Below are 20,528 nucleotides of genomic sequence, written 5' to 3'. Positions count from 1 at the left end.
AGAATGTCATATTCATTTAAAAGTCATCTTATTATAATTTTTGTTTCAGGGCAATTTCTCTGAACTAGGTGCTGTATGACAATTAGGCATATGGTGAGAATATGGTAAGGGATGAACAAAGATACTATAAAGATTTGGATTTGCAGCGTTTACATAATATATCACATTTACATAATATCTCACATTTTTATGAGAAGCTATCATTCTTGTGGCTTGAGCAATAATTGCAATCAGCATCTACAAGGGCAATGTAGGGGAAGTTATAACCACACTTATTAGAAGTGGGCATTTCTAATGTTCTGAATTTTTTCTCATTACTGAATTGGTAACTCATTTATGGACATAATTAAAACATTTAAATGCTTGGCCTTTTGTTTATGATTTACAATTTCATTACATTGACTAGTTAAAAGAATATATATATAAAGCACAATAAAATTATCTCCAAATTCTGAAGACACAATAACATAGGCGGTAGTTCATAAGAAATTTTATAATAATAAAAGCTAAACATTATATTTTAAGTAAGCAAATCTTTACTTTATCTTAGTTCCATGAGACTAAATTTACTTGTTTGTAAAACTTTTTTCTAAGCTTTTTTCCAGATTGTTATATTTCTGCTAATCACTGACATGTTCTCTTTGAGTCTTGATAATAAGATGACTTTACAGGACAAAGAGACAAACCAAATTTAACTAATACTACAGCAATAATTAAATTAATGGTTACTGTATGTTTAAAAGCCATGTAATCAGAAATGTGTTCAAACCAATAGCATTAGTACCTGCATGTGTAAATCAGGCATATATTGCCTTGTTTTTCTGAACCTCGGTTTCCTCATTAGTAAAAATATTCGTTTTGGATGATCTCCAAAGTTATTTAAATACTAATCTGTTATGAGTGCGGTGATACTCTATGTTACGGACATAGCCACAGGTGATACAACAACCCAACCACTGCTCGCGAGTCGGTTCCAACTCACAGCAAGTTCACAGGTTGGGGGCGGAGGCTGTCCAGCTTCACTGGCACAGATAGTCTCACCGTGCTCGCACAGTGCATACGGATTCCACTAATGCTTAACCCACTGTGCCACAGGGCTACTGACAGATTATATATGATTTACCTCCAGGGCCAAGGTATTTAAATTAAAATGTGATTTTTTTTCCCAAAATAAATCTGCCTTAATGAAAACTTTCTGCTTTTTATTGTTGTTGCACTTTCTGCATTTTAATTGTTAGCATTAATTTACATATTTCAGATGTAATTTTTAGGTATTTTAAAGTATTACTATTTTAACCCATAATAAAAATACATTTAAATGAGACACACTTATATTATAAATGAATGTAAAGTAACTATGCGATAAAAGCTAAAGCAATTATTCTCTGTGATTCTTTTTGAGGAACTAAACTAAAAAATGAAATTCACACACTGCTACTTCAACACAATCAGATACTCCTTCTGTTTTTCAAGGTAAGAATTATGGACCGCAGGATTATACAACTGGTCATCACTGTCATGAAAAAAAGTCAGCAGTGACCTCTGTCAGAGCATTAAGCTCTGGTGAGACAGTCAATCCACATAATCCTTGACAGAACTGATGGCAAAGCAGATACACATGTCACCTTCAGGTAAACTCTTGGAATTTTTCAGTTTTCAATGATAAGTTTTCCCTAAAGAGAAAGCTAATCGCAAAGTGAGGGTTAAGGAATACAGAAAACTTGATAATGATGCATCTTTAAAGTGCAATTAAAGCTGGAAAAACTGAAACTTAAAATACAGTGAAGTTATTATATGTTTATCAATTTAAAGAACTAATCTGAAAATTTTAAGTTACAGTGCCCTGAAGGTCACCTTCTATTACTGCTAAAAATTTTACCATCTATAAGCAAAATACAGTAATATGATCCTTTAATTCCATAAGGCTTAAAAGGGTTTATGCACTCTAAATAAAAGGGATCTTTGTGATTCATTTTAGTATAAAAATAGACTGAGCCAAGTTACACTACTAATTTATGCTATAGATTTTTCCATATTGAAATACTTAATTATTAGTTAAAGTTACAAAATCTAATTTATGCAATAATGGATATTTAATCTCACCCAATTTATCACTCCATTGGCTCTTTTACAATAAATGATAAATAAAACAAAGTAGTATGTTTACTATTCTTTTATTTCTAAAATGAATCTTTTAGTAAAGAAATTTAAGATTTATAAAAACGCCTTTAGTGATATTTATTCAAGACATTGGAAATAGATAACAAAAGTGTCAAAAAGTTTTTTGTTAAAAATGTTTCTTTCAAAAGGATGAATGTTTTTTTGAGAAGCATTCAGTATTTCAGGTTTGATTTTTATTTTATTATATAAATAGTAAATGTCCAAAGTATATTCCAATATGAATGTTTTATATTGTTATCATCACTCAAGGGATTAGTTCCTCATTTCTATCTATCAAGATCTGACATAATTTTTTTCTTTTCATAATCACCTAATCATTTTGATTGATGTACAGTCTAACAGCATAACTGATGGCTCTCCTAGATTTATGCTTCTAATAGTGCTTAGGTATATTTCCTGATAATATTTAACATAAAAATGCACAAAAATGCTTTTGTACTATACTAAAAACTGTCATGAATAATAAAAACCGAGTACGTTCTTTTTATTTCGGTTGTGCTTTTCAGTGCTACAACCAACTTCTTGAGAGAGAGAGATCTGCCTTGGGTGCTACCATCAACTTCCCTCTGGCCTCCCCACCTGTCTAGACATGGATCTCAATGTAGCTACAGAAGCCTGCAACAGCCTAGCACTGACTTCTGGGACCAGCTTATTGTGAGATGGACACCTCACGGTCAAGTCTAACAGAGAGAGCAAAACTGGACTACAGCTGACAGGCAAGGGCAGGGAGTTAGATGCTGCAAGACTTCACAGCAAGGCAGAACCTTACACACAGGCCTCCAGACATTCTCCTTTCCCCTGCTCTGTAGCCATTTCTTCTATCCCATGCAATAAAATCAATGCTTAAAATACAACAAAGATGGACAATGAAATTTTAATTTCATATGTTTCTCATGTCACAAAATATATTTTTTAGTGATTAAAACTGCAAAAACCTCTTAGTTTGCAAACAAAACGAAGCCAGACCATGAGCTTCATCTGGCCTGTGAGCAGGGGTCTGAAGAGCCCTGCACTAAGCCCTGCAGTACAGAGAGGCATCCCATTAGAAATAACAGGAGTGATAAGGAAGCCCAATTTTAAAGGGATTTTTAAAGCATCATTCATACAATGGAATGATCATTAAGAAGAACAAACACACTCATAGCAATGTACTAGATTCTGACTCAGTGCAACTGCACAGAACCGATTAGAACTGCCCCTTTGGGTTTCTGAAGTTGTGACTCTTCACAGGAACAGAAAACCCAGTCTTTCCCTTGAAGCCGGACTGGTGGTTGTGAACTGCTGACCCTGAAGTTAGCAGTCAGTTGTATAACCCACTACACTACCAGGGATCCTGGAACAAGTACATAGCTATGATCATATCATAGAATAGTTACTAACATTGAAATACACTTTAGATGAAGGAAAAAATTCCAAAATGTGTAAAATCTAATACTTTGCCAGTTTTAGATAGATAGATAGATAGATAACCTAGGTGTTAAGATTAAAATTAATTTTATTCTTTTTATTTTGCTTATTTATATCTAAAAGATATATTTATTCTAGAAGAAACATGGATCAATGTTTCCCTTCTCTTTCTTATAAGCAATATTGGATTTTGGTGATCATAATGATACAAATACAACAGGGTATATAACTTACTAATAATTTTGGCATTACTCCAGAATAAGGGATAAATTATATGGGATTATAATTACTATAAAGAACTAAGTTAAGAGGCTGAATAACAGTCTGAAAACTATACTGAGTATACAAATTAAGACAGTCCCACTAAAAATGAAAAGCGATGGGCATGTAAGAGGTTGAGAAGGGAACGATGACTGCAGGGTCCTGCCTAGTGTGACTGTGAGAAGGACACATCTTGGGGGAATGGAGAAAAACACATTAAGTGGAAGGAATGAGGTAGTTTTGTCTATGTTCAGAGTGGGATGTTAATGTGATAGTCAGGTCTGGTTCCAGATCTCAAGAGAGAGAGAGACATTCTCAGGCTGAGAAGAAATTTAAAGGGAAGAGGGGACGATATTAACAGTGCTATTTACAAAATCAGCGTACAAAATTTCAGAGAGGAGCTGCTTAGGTAGAATGCTCTAAACATCATGTAGGCTGAGACTGAGGAGAGACCTCTGGGTTTGATCATTGTAGATCGATCTAAGTTATGCTAGTTCCTTTTCCATTCCTGTGAAATATTCAAAACAGGCATCAAATAGTACTTTGCTTTGGGCGCGAAGGGGGGGATGCATGTTTTGCTTGGCTGTTGTTGATGATAGGTGCCGTGGAATTGTTTCTAACCCGTAGGTACCCTATGCAACACAGAACAAATAACCACCCGGTCCAGTGCCATCCACACAATTGTTCGTATGTTTGAGCTTTCTGTTACTGCTGTTTTGCAAAAAGCAGAATGTATAGAATGTCCTGCAATGAATTCCATCCAATTGGAAGTTGGTTAATTCTCTACTGAGATGTTCGGTGGAGAAGTATGTAGTTCTGCAATGCTTGTACTTCCTGGTCACAAAACTGAGAAAGAATCATGGAGATTTAATGTTACAGAATGACAGTCACACAGACATCACACATGTGGTTTAGGTAGAGTTGTGTAAATTTCATTTTTCATATCTAAAAGCAGTGCCAAAGGGAAAAACACACATATATATATATATATTATGTGTGCGCCAGTGGTTTTTGTGTGTGTGTGTGTGTGTGTGTGTGTGTGTGTGTATTATGTGTGCGCCAGTGGTTGGATTTTCACTTCTGTTCCACTGCCCTTAAAGCTCGTGGAACTCACTGCTGTAGTACTTACTCTTTTCATCTATAGCTATAAGTGCTCTGAGAAGAAACTCATTATGGCTGTCGGCCAGACCTCTTCAGCCAAAAATCCTGGGGTGCTCTTTTTAAAAACAAACTATTACTACTATTGCTGTACAGACTATCCCAATTCATAGCTACCTCATAAAACAGCACAGAACTGCTCAGAGATTCCCAAGCCGTAAGGCACCATGGAAGCACGCAGCCAGGACAGCTTTTTCCCATGATAGCTGGCAGGTTCAAATGCTGACCTTTCACTCAGCTGACCCACTGTGCCATCAAGGCTTCTGAATGGAACATTATTAACCCAGAAAATCTTCACGCCTCAAGTAAACGGTTAGGGGCATGCCCATTTCTAACTTTAGAAAGAAAATTTTTCTCTAACTATAGCTGCGGTCAGTGCCCATGCCACACAGCCTGCACAAAAAGGGGTACTGGTACGAGGTTTTGGTCATTAGTCATAATTAGGAATAGGCAGACTTCTTAAGTCTGGAGCAAAAGAATAAGGCAGGCACATGGGATAGGGTTGGAAACAAGAGAAAGAAGAACAAACAGTGGACTGCATGAGAGTCCCTCTCTTTGTCTATTTTCAACAAGTTGTTGAACAATGTTTCTGCCTAAGAAAGTTCTATTTGTGCAATGGAAACAACCTTGTAAAACCTAGGCAGGTAAGCTCAGACCTTGTATTTCTTTAGTTTAAGATACTGAAATACATAGTATGGACTCAAATAATTGGATTGTGAATTTTCCACAAAAATTTACATTTGTACATGTCATAGATTGGACTCTTGGCTAGGCCAAGTTTCTCAGTATTGTACAGATATCCTCCATTTTCTTGTCTGATGTAATTTTTCTATGTACTGTTAATAAGGCAGGATGAGTGGCAGTTATATTCATACAGCAGAAAGTAATTTATTGGATTAGTCTGTATCTTTAGGTAATCCCCTTTGAGGTATTAAGGAGATTAAACAAGGGAGAAGAAATCAGAGGAATCGACTACATAGAAAGATGATCAGAGAACACTTTGGATGCAGGATCCCTGTGTTGGGAATCCTAGACCCTACAAGGACTACACTAAGCCCTAGGGCAGACTCCAAGGAGTGCTGGACCACAGATGCTGTATGCAGACAAGGACTTTACTGCACAACTGGAGCTGAAGAGATAGAAAGAAAAACCTTCCCTCTGACTGGAACCTCATTAGGATTCCTAGTCTCCTAAACTGTGGGAAAATAAATTTGTTTGTTGAAATTATCCATTTGTGCTACTTCTGTTATATAGCAGCAGTAAATAATGAAGAGTGTTAACAGAGAATCCCTGTACATGTTTCTGAAATGTATCATGTTCATTTAAAAAAAAATTCAGCAAGCTAACATTTTGGAATTTTGTTATTAATCTTGAATATTAAAATATGTATTTTTATTTTTAGTAGGGGAAAATATTTGACATTTTTCCTAGGTAAAATTAATTATATTTCTGTTAATTCTTTTAATTCTATTTCTCCAGAAAGTAGTAAAAGAAAGAAAAAAAATTATATCTCTATTAGGGCGGATAGAGGCACATACTTACATATGTGTTATGCATTTAATTTTCATCCCCAAATGTGTTGTAAATCTTAACTCCTATAATATGTGGACATAATTTCCTTTGAGTGCAGTGTTTTCTTTCATTGTTAATGCAGCCACATCAGTGAAAGGTGTGCTACAAACCAATCATCTGCATGTAAAACAAGCAGATTCGTCACAGAGAAGCCAGCACAGATGGGGAACGATGATGCCACAACACACAAAGATCACCAAGAAACCGAGGCACAGAAGGTGGAAGAAGACAAGAGTCTGCCCCCAGACTCATCATAGAGAAAAAGCCTCTCCCACACGCAATGCCTTGAACGGAAACTGCTAGTCTCCTATGACGGCAACCCTCAGTTAGGGTTTCTAGTCTCCTAAGGTGAGACAGTACACTTGTTTGTTAAAGATACCCACGTGTGGCAGTTCTTTCACAGCAGGAGAAAAAAGACTAGGAAAACAAGTAATATATATATATTTAATAGATGGTTTTCAATTGGCTAATTCCATGTGTTAAAGTCTATTGTTGGAAAATCTGAGAATGTGTCACAGTACTATGTCAATCTAATACAATAATACTGGACTTTAGGACTGATTTCAATAATCAACAGTTAAAGAGTTTGCTTACATTGAAAAGAGAGTAGCTTATAGTAACTTCATACACATTGGCTAACTTATGAAAAAAAAGTCCTATTTGAAAAGATGAGGAAAACTGAGGCTCAGAGAAGATTAAATGACTTGCCTGAGGATACACTTATTAAGTGCCAGGGTCCAAATCACATCTTCTCACTCAAAGTCCAGATCACTTTTCCAATTCACCACAGTGAAATACAATAATATGAAAGAAATCATCCTTAAGATTCAATTTCCATATGAACAATATTATTATAAAATTTTGCACTATGTTCTTTATATAGTAAGGGGACAGTCAGCAGTGCCTTTGTAGCAAGCAAGCACTTCCACGAATCATCTGTTAGGCTCTTATCTCATCCTTCAAAGTTGTATCTCAGCATGAGAAAGAAAAGTTATCCCAGTGAAATTGTTATTAATGCTATGTATGGTGTGCTTCACATTTTCTGTATTATTTTAATATTTGTCTAACTCAAGATTATCTTACATTTTACCTTCCGATGAAGGATACACACTGAAGATGCACAAAGGGTGTGAAACTGGTGCTACACAGGAGTTCTTCTTTGCTCCGCGCATGTGCTTGTTTACCATGACACTTCTGTCAAAATTCAGGGGTGACTCAGTGCTATTCTGTATTGTCCTTTACTGCATAGCATTCCACTTTCAATTGTTATTCATCATCTCTCAGAATAAGCATGGACATTATGATACACATGTATTTTAAAACCACTGAAAGATACTTTTCTGGGTCCAATCGAAGCAAAATTGAGGCATATTTTAGTTTTCCGTTGTCAAAATCAATTTACAGTTGAAACTATCTTTGGAGCTTATATTTCTGGAAAAAAATTTTTTCCACACATCCCTTCAGGGCTGTTTTGTTGAACAATTATGGATGTCACCTGATGTAAACTGAACTTTCTGGATTTGTGAAATGTAGCAACCTAATACTGTCTTTTCTCTTCACTTTGTTTTTATTTTAATGGCTCCTGGTAAAATTATGGGAAATAAATAAGGTATAAATAATACCATAAATGGTTTTGCGTAAACATATTCAATTTCCAAGTATTTAAAAGCACCTATTATGCTCATAGCACTATGGAGATATAGAAAATGTATTTTTTAAAATAGCATAATAAAATTTCCTAGGAAGAAAAAGACTAAAAGAAGCATAAAACTTAAAACACACGAAACAGTTATATAAGGTACCATATACTCGAGTATAAGCTGACCTGAACATCAGCAGAGGCACCTAATTTTACCCAAAAAAACTGCATTAAAAATGTGCTGAAAAGTTCAGCTTAGACCCGAGTATTCATGGTATATATGAGCACTTAAAAAAAATGCAATGCTGCAAAGTACCCCTAAATGATCAAGTATTACAATGGCAGAAGAGAAGATAAATAATATTTCAGTATTTATTGAATACCCACTATAGTTTCAAGTATTATGAACTGATTATAGTTTGAAGAAATAATCTAACAGTTGATCCTACCTCCAACTCCATAAAAGTAGCATATTCCTCTAGGTGGAAATCTCTCTGAACTTTTGAAGTGACCATATATATTAAGTTGAGGCACAAACTCTGGTTATACTATGGTCACATTGTCACTTTCCATACAGAAGGAAGAGAGTTTGATTCCTCGCCAATGCACCTGGAGCACAATCATTTTCTCCATCTGTCAGTGGAGGCTTGGAAGATGCTAACTAGGCTTCAGAGCCACTAGGAGGCCCGATGGATCTACTTCTGAAAATGCACACAGTGAACACCCCCTGAATCACCACAGTCCAACCCCACTGTTGTGGGCTGGCTATGAGTTGGCGGCCTACTTGATGGCCACTAGCAACACTAGAGTTAGAACGATGGGAAGTACATAAATAACTCCATTGAAGAGCGAGTCCAGGACTCAAACTCAGATCTGTTTGAAATACAGAGTTAGGGGTCTTAACAAATATAAACAAGGAAAACCCCACACTTAAATGCAGGTCTTTTGATTCTAACTGCTGTGCTATCCATAAGGTAGGTGCAAAGTCAAGACGCAGAGTGTCAGAATTACTGGAGAATTCTGTAGGGCATTGTCCTAGCAGACCTATATGCCATCAATGTTATTTGAGAAACCTTCTAAAGAAAACTTTTGTGAAGCAAAGTGGGTCGGTATAAAATACTAGGTTCTAATTACCCATAAGTGAGGGCTACCACGTATTCCTGTTAGCTCTTTTACTCTTCTTAGAAGATGGAAAAAAACCTAGAACTCTATGTAATAAACAAAGTTAGGTTTGAAGCCACTCATGAATTACAATTTCTCCTACTTCTGAATTATATCTCTGATGGTAAATGGGTTAAATGTAGATCAGAGTCCTGGTGGCACAGTGGTCACAAGGGGGCTGCTCACTACAAGACCAGCAGTTCACAACCACCAGTGGCGGAGCTTTCTGTTCCCGTGCAGTTAGGCCCTCACAAACTCACAGGGACATTCCTACCCTGTCCTGTAAGGCTGCTGTAGTTGGCACTGATTTGATGGCAGTGGGTTAGTCTAGTTCTTTGGATAGTTCAAGGACAGTCTTAAAGGACTCAGTAGTTCAACTTTCTTTATCAAAATGACCAGGAGAAATCCGTCATTCACTTAAACTAGTCATGTATACATGAAACAGTTAATTAATCTTTCGTTTACAGCAAAGGCTTTATAAAAATATTTATTAAATACAAGGGTGCTTCAAAAAGTTCTTGGAAAAGCAGAATTATCGCTTAATTCCATTTTTTCTATGAAAACTTTAAGAACCCCAGTATGAGTTTAAAATAGACATATTTGAATGTTAATAATAAACATCAAGCATTAAACAGTTAAAAATATGCACCATTTACTATGTTCCAGGCAACGTGCTAAATGATTTACATGCATTATTTCAAGGAATATTTACAACAGTCAAATAAGGAATGTACGCTTATTTCCATTTAAAAATTAGAAAACTGAAGGTTAGAAAAGTTAAATAATATACGCAAAGTCATGCAGTCAGTAACAAGAAGACAGGGGATTCAATCAAGGAAGTACGCTTATTAAAATTTACAAAGCAATCAAGCAGAATATAATAATATGAAACTAATTTGATACTGTAAAATAAACACTTGCTTGGTTAAAAAAATATAAGCATTCCTAAATGATCTTTATCTTTTTTAGCAGGCACACATCAATAAAAAAAATAAGCAAAACTGAAAATAGAATGGAGTGTATACATGATCTAAGACTCAGTCGTGCTGGGTTTAAGATAAAAATAAAAGTGATAATGAATTAAAACAAAACAGAAACATATATTAGAAAATATTTCAAAATTGTGAGGAAAGAGTTTAAAACAGAAACTCGAAGGATAATCCTGGGCATAGTTCTGTGTGTACTGAGTATTTCTTATTCCAACAGTTATTGTTCACAGAAAGTCAAGTGGAACAAGGGCGACTACAAAGGCTAGAGCATCCCATCCCGGAGAATACTTTGGTGTTAGAACTAAGGCCTGTGACTAGCTAAACGTGATTTCTAAATTAGAGGATGGTCTTTGTGTTTAAATATCCATTTGTCAGTAGGGATATAATAAGCAACTCATCATACGTACAGGGATTTTTGAATAGGTACAATTGAAAGGCTTTCTTGAGAGCTATTTTGAAAAAGGCTCATATGTCTGTCTTATACGTCTGTCCTTTCATGTCATCTTGTTTCATTAGTACATATATTAAAATTGGTAAGGTTAAGAATGTGTTAAATTAGAACCTCTGAACTTCTGTTTAGCAGCCAAGCATTTTAACAACTGTGTCACCAAGGATCCTTAGATACAATAGGAAAAAAATAACAAATCTCAATGAAGACAGTAAGAGATTTGGAGACAGAACATTACAAATAATTGAAAGTAAAATTTTAAAAATGGAATTGCCATATAAATTACAATGGATCTCATTCTTATTCATTCAGTAAAGCGTACTGTATAAATGTCTTTTATATACTTTTTATTAATAATATCTTGCCAGTGACCCTTATTCGTTCTGTGTATCTCTTGTTTTACCATATACATTAGTAGTATTTGTGAAATTCTGTTAATATCTAAGGAAAAGCAAATCAAGGTAAGTAAACTACATCATTTCCTTGAGTAAAGTTGTCTTATTCTCTTGAATTACTAGAAATCTAAAGTTTCTAGAGGGCAGAATAAGCACCAGCCTGTCAAGATTTCTCTGAGACTTTCTGATGAGCAGGTTATCAAGGCCATCTGATATCGATGACACTTAGCTTCACAGGCTGTTCTATTTTTTCCCCAATCTTAATGCTGTCATAATTTTCTACTTACAGGAATATAAAATTTTGATGGTATACACAAATTATCAGAGGCAGAACTTCACTGGGAGCTAGGAGTTATGCCCTACCTAGAGATGTTTTCTCAGTCTTCAATGCAAAGTGCATCTGAGTAAGATGATCTCAATAGCCCTTGCAAATGCTACAATACTAGGGCAACTGCAGTACATGGGCTCCAGCACTACCAGCAAAACAAGAACAACTTTAAAAACACCCACAATTCATCTGAGGCAACATTAGTTAGTTCTTAAAATGTCTAGAACATTAACTGGAAAGTGATACAGAAACATGTTTATTACTGAGTATATATTATTATTATTAGACTATAGAAGAGAACTCATAATTCTCCTAAGATATCAAGCTTTGGATTTTGCCTGGTTTGTCCATACAAGTGTAGACCAAAAAATGTGTGATACTAACCCCTGGGGGTCACTGCAACGACTGAGGGGGCAGCCTTGTAAAAGAAGATACCTATACTTTACCCTGGATTATGACACAAAGTTTTTCATTGCCAGGGGGACATTCAGTACTCTAGTTTTCTGAGCAGGGAATAGTTGGCCAATTAAGTTTAGAAGCCCATGAACTAGAGTGTCTGGTAGTTTCTGATTTTCTGCCCCTGAAATATCCTTAGCACCGCTTCTCAACTTTTTATCTACACGCTAATTTAAATTGAGGTCTTATTCCAGTTTTCTCCTTAAATCCTCCTTTCCCATCAAGCCCACAGCAATGTTTCCACCTGTGAACTATTTCCAGACTGCAAATCTGCAATTTAGCTTTTAACATTTTATATGTAGGTATTTGCTTCTTCACAAACACATTTTTTTTTCCAACCAGATTAAAAGTACTTTAAGACAAGCATTCATGACGTGTCGATAAAACATTTAGTAGCTCAAAGACAAAATTGAAGCTGGAAGGCAACTGTAAAACTATTTAGCAAAATGCTCCCTAAGACTAGTCATAAAAGTAACTCTGAGTCAACTCCATTTAACTATGGATAGCGATGCAGTTGACACACCATCACATTTGTATAACTCCTACCCAGATTTAGATATTTTTCATAGTTGCTCTGGTTTATGAGAGTATAGCAAAAAGGAGTGCTACAAAATCACAGAAGACTTTTTGTTATAAAGTTACTGTTTCTTAATAAATCCTCTATCTAGGTCTGCACACCAATGAGGGTAATGTTTTCATCCTTCTAATCCTTTACTGAAGATTTCTGCACTTTTATCTACAGCACATCAAATTGGCAGTTTTAGAATCCTAATTCCTTAGTAAGTAATAAAAAATATTCTGTGAATTTTCATATAGCATCTTTCACTTATCAGATAAAATTATTTACACACATTTTCCATTTACAGACCAAATAGATTGCCATCAGAATAATGTTTGTAATTCTACATGTTGGGTCCAAATTAATTAACACTAAGAGATCACTAAAAATAGGGGTGCTATATCAAAGTGTGGTGGAGAACGCAGATGGTGCCCAGCTATTCGAACGATTAGTGCCTGGGGTCTTAAAGGCCTGTCTTTTAAAAAAGCAGCCATATAAGGGAGGTGTCAACTAAGTCCACGCAGAAGGAGAACACCAGAAGGCTATGGAAGGAAGCCAAAGGCCAAAACCCATCTGGAGGGTCCGCAGGTGGATTAAGCCTTCAGTGAATCCCCTACGACCACTGGCCAGGGATGGTGGATAGCCCTGCTGGCTAGACAGAATTGCACTTGAAAGTAGGCTAATGCAGCTCTGGTTAAAATTTAACATACCACCTGATTAATTGTTCTTCTTTTTGACCTATTTTAAATTAGATTCAGTTATTATTTTCTACTTTCTTTTGGATTAGGTTTTTCTGTTTTATTTTGTAATTTCTGATTGTTTGTTTTAGTTTGTTTTCCTTTATATGAAATTCAGGATGTGTAAATCTATAAAGACACTAACTGGATTAATAGTTTCTTAGGGCTATAAGAGAGGAGGCTGGGGAGCTATTATAAGGAGTACAATAAAAACAAAAATGTCCTAAAATTGATTATGGTGATGACTGCACAACTCTGTTTAATACGTTCAAACCACTAACTTGTATAATGTTAATTATGTTGATTAAAATGCTAAAAAAATCATCTGCACATAAAATTTGTTCCACAAATGCTTGTGGCCTTCTATGTGATATGCTCTGTGCCAGGCCTTGGTGATAACACAGTGAATATTAGATTCACTCCCAACTTAGAGAGAAGTTTTATCAAGCGGGGAAATGAACTTTCACAAATAACTGTATTGTTACTTAAATGAATTTGGATACGCACTGTCAAAGTTTCATATATGCCTCTGAAATTTCTTTCTCTTAATCAAAGAAAATATTTCTTTTTTTTTAGGAAAATATTTCTTAATAATTAAACTCCCAGTTCATTTTTAGAATTGAACTAAATGAGTTTATTGTCTAGCAAAATCATCTTGCTTTTTCATTAGGTCAAAATAATGCATTTTTTTAAAAAGCATAAGGAAAATCACATTTTCAGGTTGTTCGTGGGTTTTTTTTTAATCGTTTTTTGAGAAAACGTATGCAGAGCAATGTCTTCTCTAACATAATTGTTCAAGAGCTGGAAGTGCAGGCAATCCTTTATCTATTCCACCTGGAATGGAGTACCAGAAGAAAAGCCCATTTTGTATTCCAATTAGGAGAATTAGTCTCCTAACAGTCGTGGATTGAAGAAAGACATTATGTGCTGCTCATGTGGATCTCAAATTTCACACATAAAGGTAAGACAAGATGAAATGGTTCCTCTATTAAAAGTTCCCAAACCAAGCCAAAAAACCTCACTGCCATTGAGTCAATTCTGACTTACGGTGACTTTACAGGACAGAGTCGAGCTGTCCGTGTGGGTGCAAAGGCTGCAGACTCATAAATCGTTAGGGGCAGATACATATTGTCCATTTTATATATCTTGCTAAATTGTAGTTTCTCACCACCTCTCTGTCAACATGAAAATATAAGCTCTACGAAGGCAGGGGTTTTGTTTCTTTTATCAATGCTAATATTGTTAGTGCCTACAAAAAATAACAGGTAGATAATAACTCCTCAATTTATATGTATTGAATAATTCTATCATTTTCGTGCATGCTTCCAAATCCATAATTGCTTTCTTGCAGGTCTATACGGTGAACGGCACAGAAGGCCAGGTGGGTAGCCTGTGCTGTGGATAGCGGCTTTTGAGGCAGCTCTAATTCAGGGTGACTCCGTACACCTGGACCAAAATTGGCTGACCAGCTAACTGTAAGAATCAAGACATGAGCCAAGGGGAGACTTTACTTGCCTTTTTTATCTCCATGTTGCCTTGCAGACGGACGTCTTAAACATTCTCTAACAGTGCAGGCAGGATTTCACGCAGAAAATGCCACAGCTGGGATCTGGGACAAGCACGTTCCTCCTTCCGGTTCTTGCTACATTTATTTTTAACAGGTGTGCAGCAAAGACCACTGGGGTATGTGCTTCCCTCTCATAGGAGGAGATAAAGAGGTGGGTGCAGGAGTTTCTTTTTGCCATAACCCCTTAAGTCAGGTCTCCTGCAATGAGTTTTGTCCTCCCAGGTAAAGTTATAAATATGTGGCATCATTTACATAAAAACATTTTGTTAAAATAATTGTTGACGTGTGGTAGAGATATAAGGTCTGATGAGGTTTTACTTTCTTTTATAAGTCACTAGTTCTATCCTATAGCAAAGAGTCTAAACTCTCTGAGGAAAGAAACATAAGGCCTATATTTCTTTATTACAGAGGTTAAGCTAGAGGCAGGATTCCCTGGAGAAAGTCAAAGTTTAATATTTATTCCTTAAAACAAAACAGAAGAAATCAGCTCAATAAGTGAAGGAATAGCTAATTCTCAAGCTGTACATTTGTTGTATTTAATAAATGTGGTCCTTCAATTTTGATGACCTGCTGGTAGAAATCTTATGAAATATGCACTGCCTATTTATAGTGCTCAGAAACTATCATTTAATTTTTACTTTTGAACGTTTCTTATTTGAAAAGGTAAATGTTCGCAGAGTTCTAAACATGATGCTGTTATTCCACAGAACCATCCACATGAAAAAAATTTTTCACCTTAAGTAAAAAATCATGATAAATACACAAAACAGGAAAAAATTCGATGAGTTTCTTAAGCTTAAAACTCTTTTTGCTTTATGTATATAGAATGTATAATATATAACAAAACCAAATTCATTCCCATCGAGTCAAGGCTGACTCATAGTTGACTGTTGGTTTCTGAGACTAACTTTTTGTCTTCTTCCCACAGAGTTGCTGGTGGGAACAGCCAATCCTGCTGATCGCAGTCCCATTCATAACCACTATACCACCAGTATGCCCCAATGTATAATATATAGCATATGCTATAATGTACATTTTATATATATATATCCCTAAATGTATCCCTAAAATAAAATTACATTCCATTTTGGAACAGGGACTATACTGTATATTTCTTTAATATGTTCTACAATGCAGAAGACATGGCAGGTACTCAGAAAGTTGCTTAACTCAATTAAAAGACCCTTGGCTAATGAGTTATCTAATTTGTATTAATTTTTAAATGTTTACCAAGCATCAACATTTGGCTTAACTCACCATTTAAAATGAAAACATTTATAGTGTAAAGATATTACCTATAAGGATAGCCATGGTACTTGGAACGAAATATTGAGAGCAGAAAACTGAAGAAGAAGACCACCAAGCCTAGTCCCACTAGGCAAATGACTAGAAAGAGACAGAAAATACCATTACTGTCTTAAACACTCAAATAATATTCCAAATGTTTATACTCTAAATGCATTCAATTTATTACAATATACTTCCATTCAACAGTTCATGACACATATGTTACAACAAACCAGATAATCCAAAATACAATGTGTTCATCATTTTTCATATTCCTTTTGATGAAAATGTTCTATGTGGGGTATGAAAACAACAAAATTTGGCTTATCTAGTCTTCCAGTGGTTTCTTTTCTAATGAAATCTCTGCATGTAGTAAAATATGCCTCTCCTCAACAAAAACAAATAAAATACGTGATAAACCACAAACAAGATGATTAGTACCTGCATTATGATGCATGATCTGAATTAGCAGAGATATTTACATTAGAACGCTAAATACAATTTTGTTTTCCAGATATCCTCAAAATTCGGATCTTACAGTTACTATAGTGTCTCAGCAAATGCATACTAATTAAAAACCATTCATCCCAGAGCACAAAAGCTTAAGAATAAACGTTCTGAGACTAAGAATAGACTGTCTTGTGAGGCAAAGGGAAGGAAGCCCCTCTACACCAAAGAAACTGCTGCTGCAACTACTGTTTCATTTGATCTACAGAAGAACCGAGGCCAATAGTTATGCTCGAGTGTTTCCTGCTTCAGGATCCCACATATTGACAACATAAAAATTATCAATTTGTAAAGTCATGGTTAGGATAATTTTATTCTAACATCTGTCAGGTTTCTGTTGAATATGCCTACACAAACACTATATTCATTTAAACAATATTCCTTGCTATTATCAGTAAACTCAATCTAAACATTTTTATAAAACTTGAATGCTTAAAATTCTAGGCTAAGTGCAATTATGTTCAGAGTAAAAGTAAATGTAATTATATGTAAAAAATTTCGCTTCTATGTAATGCATCTTATAAGTTGAAGAAAATTAGCATCTCTTAATAAGAAATACATAAATATGCTTACAAATAAAATAATTAAACCTTTAGCATTTCATTAACTTCAAGAAATTCTAAAAACTCATTTTGAGAGATATAGGGACAAAAAGAAAAGGGGTTTAAAACACTGAGAAAAGAAAACAAGCAAAATCAATTGATTTTGCATTTACAAGGATGAAATATAATCTCAGAACATATATTCTAGCTTATATGCACGGCCAGATTGAATTATGGTCCTGGAAACAAAGAAGTGGATAAGGTGTAGTACTGATAAAACAAATTGGTAACATAAGATATAGTGTTGGTAAGAGAGGGTTTAGAAATCTTTCAGTCAGTTTTCATTTCAACTTTGTAGATTATTCTGTCTTTAGTACAAAGTTTAAAAATTATAAGCCTTAACGTTGTATCTTCCATGACATTTCATTTCAGGCAAGACTTATGCGCCTGGAGTTCAAATGAGTTTTGGCAGAAAGAAAAGCAAGTAACAGGTTGCTGAATATCAAAGTACAAAACACTATTTTTTCATTGCAGAATATCTAAGTACATAGTCATCAAGCACGAGATTTATACATAACCACATCAGTTTGTCCTCATAAACTTGATTTGTCAATCCCAAGAATATATTGTTTATTCAAAAGATATACGATATATTTTAGAATGCTTAACTAAACAAAGGAATACAGTCATTTTTTCTGTAGTTACTTTATAAGAAGGCAGACTAACTGTGTATTATATTCAAAACTTTTTAACACATAGACGCAGGGATTTGGAAAGCACTAGGATTAGTGAGAGGAACATTGGTGGTGTGGGGGTTACAGGCTCCATGGAGGAAGATGGGGCTTTGTACTCCCAGAAAGCGTTACGCTCTTGGAAACCCACGTGGCAGTTAGCTCTAGCCTGTCCCACAGGGTCACTATGGATCAGCATTGACTCAGTAGTGGTGAGTTTGGTTTGGGGATGATAATTTAAACACATGTCTCACATTGGCTACAAATCATACAAATGATTCAGGATTTTAAAATGAAATATCTTAGTAAATTATTTTTATTATTCAGATACACTTAGGCTCCTTACACATAAGTTCTAAGTTTAATTTCAGAAATACAGATTGTTGCGAAAACGTTTTAATCAGAAGCCTGTGAAAGTATAATTATAAAATCATCTATAGGCTGGATTAATTTAAAAAACAGGTCCTTGACAGGAAGCATTATGTCCAGCTCACCATCTAATCTTAACCTATGCCTCTCAAGGCAGAATATTTCCTTTTGCTGACAAAGGTACGCTTACCAAAAAAACAAACACATTTTTTCCTTCTGTGAGGAAATAGTCCTGTCAAAGGATAAAACATAATTAGCTTGCTTAAAACCATAATGCTGGGCCTTTGATGAAGGTGTGTGTTCAGACCTTCAGTGGAAACATTTTAAGAAGTGGAGAAAAGCAGAAGGTACTGTGATATTTCAGTGTACAAACCTGTCTGAGTTAGAGTCTGACTTCCCGTGGCATTAGGGCTAGATGATGTGTGAGGAAGCCCTATGAAGACTGCCCACAGTGGTTGCATTTCATCACCACCGAAGCTGTGGCTTCAGTGGGGATGGGTCAGAACACCTATGGGTGAATGGCAGCCTACCTCTAAGCACAACTCTAGGGAAAATCATCCAATCCTATTTGGAAGGAAAACTATTTTTCAAAGATATGTTCACATACAGGAAGCAGAAAAAAGGAAGCATACAAACAAACAAACAAACTGCATTCAGCTTCCTAAGACTAGAGCACGGATTTTGAAATGTATGCATACAAAGAGCTTTCATGCATTTCCAACTTGAAAACTAAAACCCCTACCACAAAAAAATACCACACTGACTTACTCCGTCTTTTGCCAACATCTCCTTTGGAAGTTGCTGCTTCGTTTAGAAGAACCATCCCCATGGTGATAGCAGCATCTAGAGGAGTTGTCAAGGAAACAGCAGAAGTGGATGCAAAGAAAAACTTTTAAGTTTCCTGGTTCTGAATAACAATGTATTCTGTACCAGAAAGGTTATCATAAATGTACAGAGGGGTAAGCACAATTTACATTACATAGTTACTGTTCCTTGTGTATGAATATATGCTTTATTTTTAAAAACGTAACATTTTAACCTTCAACCTTTGATATTTTGAAAGCTTAATTCTAAATACTCGTAATTCTAGAAATGTTATAGCTCATATGAGTTATATGAACTTTCAAAGTGAGTTATAACATTTTATACATAGAGAAACATGAGTGAAAGACACAATGACACATTTCACGTTGTTGTTAGGATCAACCTCCAGCTACCCTATGTACAAGAGAAGGAAACATTGCCTGGCCCTGCACCCTCCTCTGGATGTTTCTTATGGCTTCTCCATTGCTAGGGCCACTGTGCCACTGCAAAGTGCTAAGGGTCTTGCCCCCTTTTGCAGTCCTGCTACTTTACCAAACTGGATGTCCTTGCCCAGAACTTGTTTCTCTTGACAGCACGTCGAAAGTACATTAGGCAAAGCCTCGCTATCCTTTCTTCTAAGGAGCTTTCTGACTGTACTTCTTCCAAGACATGTTTATTTGTCCTTTTGGAATCCATGGTACTTTTAATATTCTTTGCCAGCACTACAATTCAAATCCAGCTTTGATGTGCCTACGAGGGAGTGAAAAGGCCCTGGTTTAGGTCAGGTACGCCTTAGTCCTGAAAGTGCCATTCTTGCTTTTCAACACTTCAAAAAGGTCTTGTTGCATATTTACCCAATATAATGAGTTATGTGATCTCTTGACTGTTGCTTCTATGAGCAATGACTGTGGATCCAAGCTGGACGAAATTGTTCACAATTTCTTTTTTCCCCCTCCATTTATCATGTTACCTACTGGTCCCGTTGTGGGGATTTGTGTTTTCTTTACATTGATTTGTAATCCAAATTGACATCAAGAACTTTATACATGAAGTAAAAGGTTATTAAAAAATAAAGATCAAAGTAGATGTCAGAAGAATTTCTGAAACTTGCTCTTAATTTTAGAGTAGCTAAAGCAAATGGAAGAAATCATGATGTAAAAGCTGAACGGAAAAATCTCAAAGGGAAGCTAGAGACACTTCATAAGTATTAGAAAACAGGAATTCATACAGTAGAATTATTTTGTAGCATGTGTGTTATATTAATAATTTTGCTAGCAGTTAACTTTTTCTTTAACCCTAAATATACTTTAGAAATCATTTAGAATTGTTAGAAATCCTTATTCAGATCAGATATCGTGTCATTCAGATATTTTTAGGTATTTAACTACAAGCCTTACAGATGAAAACAAAATAATAATAAAACTTTAGGA

General features: G+C 35.4%; 1 protein-coding gene across 3 annotated transcripts in view; it reads right to left on the bottom strand.

The window, feature by feature from the left end:
- Positions 1-20,528, bottom strand: part of TUSC3 (tumor suppressor candidate 3) — a 177,167-nt gene that overhangs the window by 561 nt on the left and 156,078 nt on the right. For 2 of the 3 annotated variants that reach the window (XM_045286859.1, XM_004696177.2), the window contains 3 exons: positions 19,063-19,137; positions 16,154-16,244; positions 7,288-7,350 (listed from right to left, as the gene is read on the bottom strand). In XM_045286859.1, coding sequence (XP_045142794.1) covers positions 7,332-7,350; positions 16,154-16,244; positions 19,063-19,137 — 185 coding nt within the window. In that variant the 3' untranslated portion in view covers positions 7,288-7,331. The remainder of the gene's footprint in view (positions 1-7,287; positions 7,351-16,153; positions 16,245-19,062; positions 19,138-20,528) is intronic. The other variant, XM_004696178.2, reaches the window with a different exon arrangement.

This window comes from Echinops telfairi, unplaced genomic scaffold (assembly GCF_000313985.2).
Source record: "Echinops telfairi isolate 266 unplaced genomic scaffold, ASM31398v2 ScPeMD7_9;HRSCAF=40, whole genome shotgun sequence".
Taxonomy (NCBI): domain Eukaryota; kingdom Metazoa; phylum Chordata; class Mammalia; order Afrosoricida; family Tenrecidae; genus Echinops; species Echinops telfairi.
This window is presented reverse-complemented; position numbering and strand designations above follow the sequence as displayed.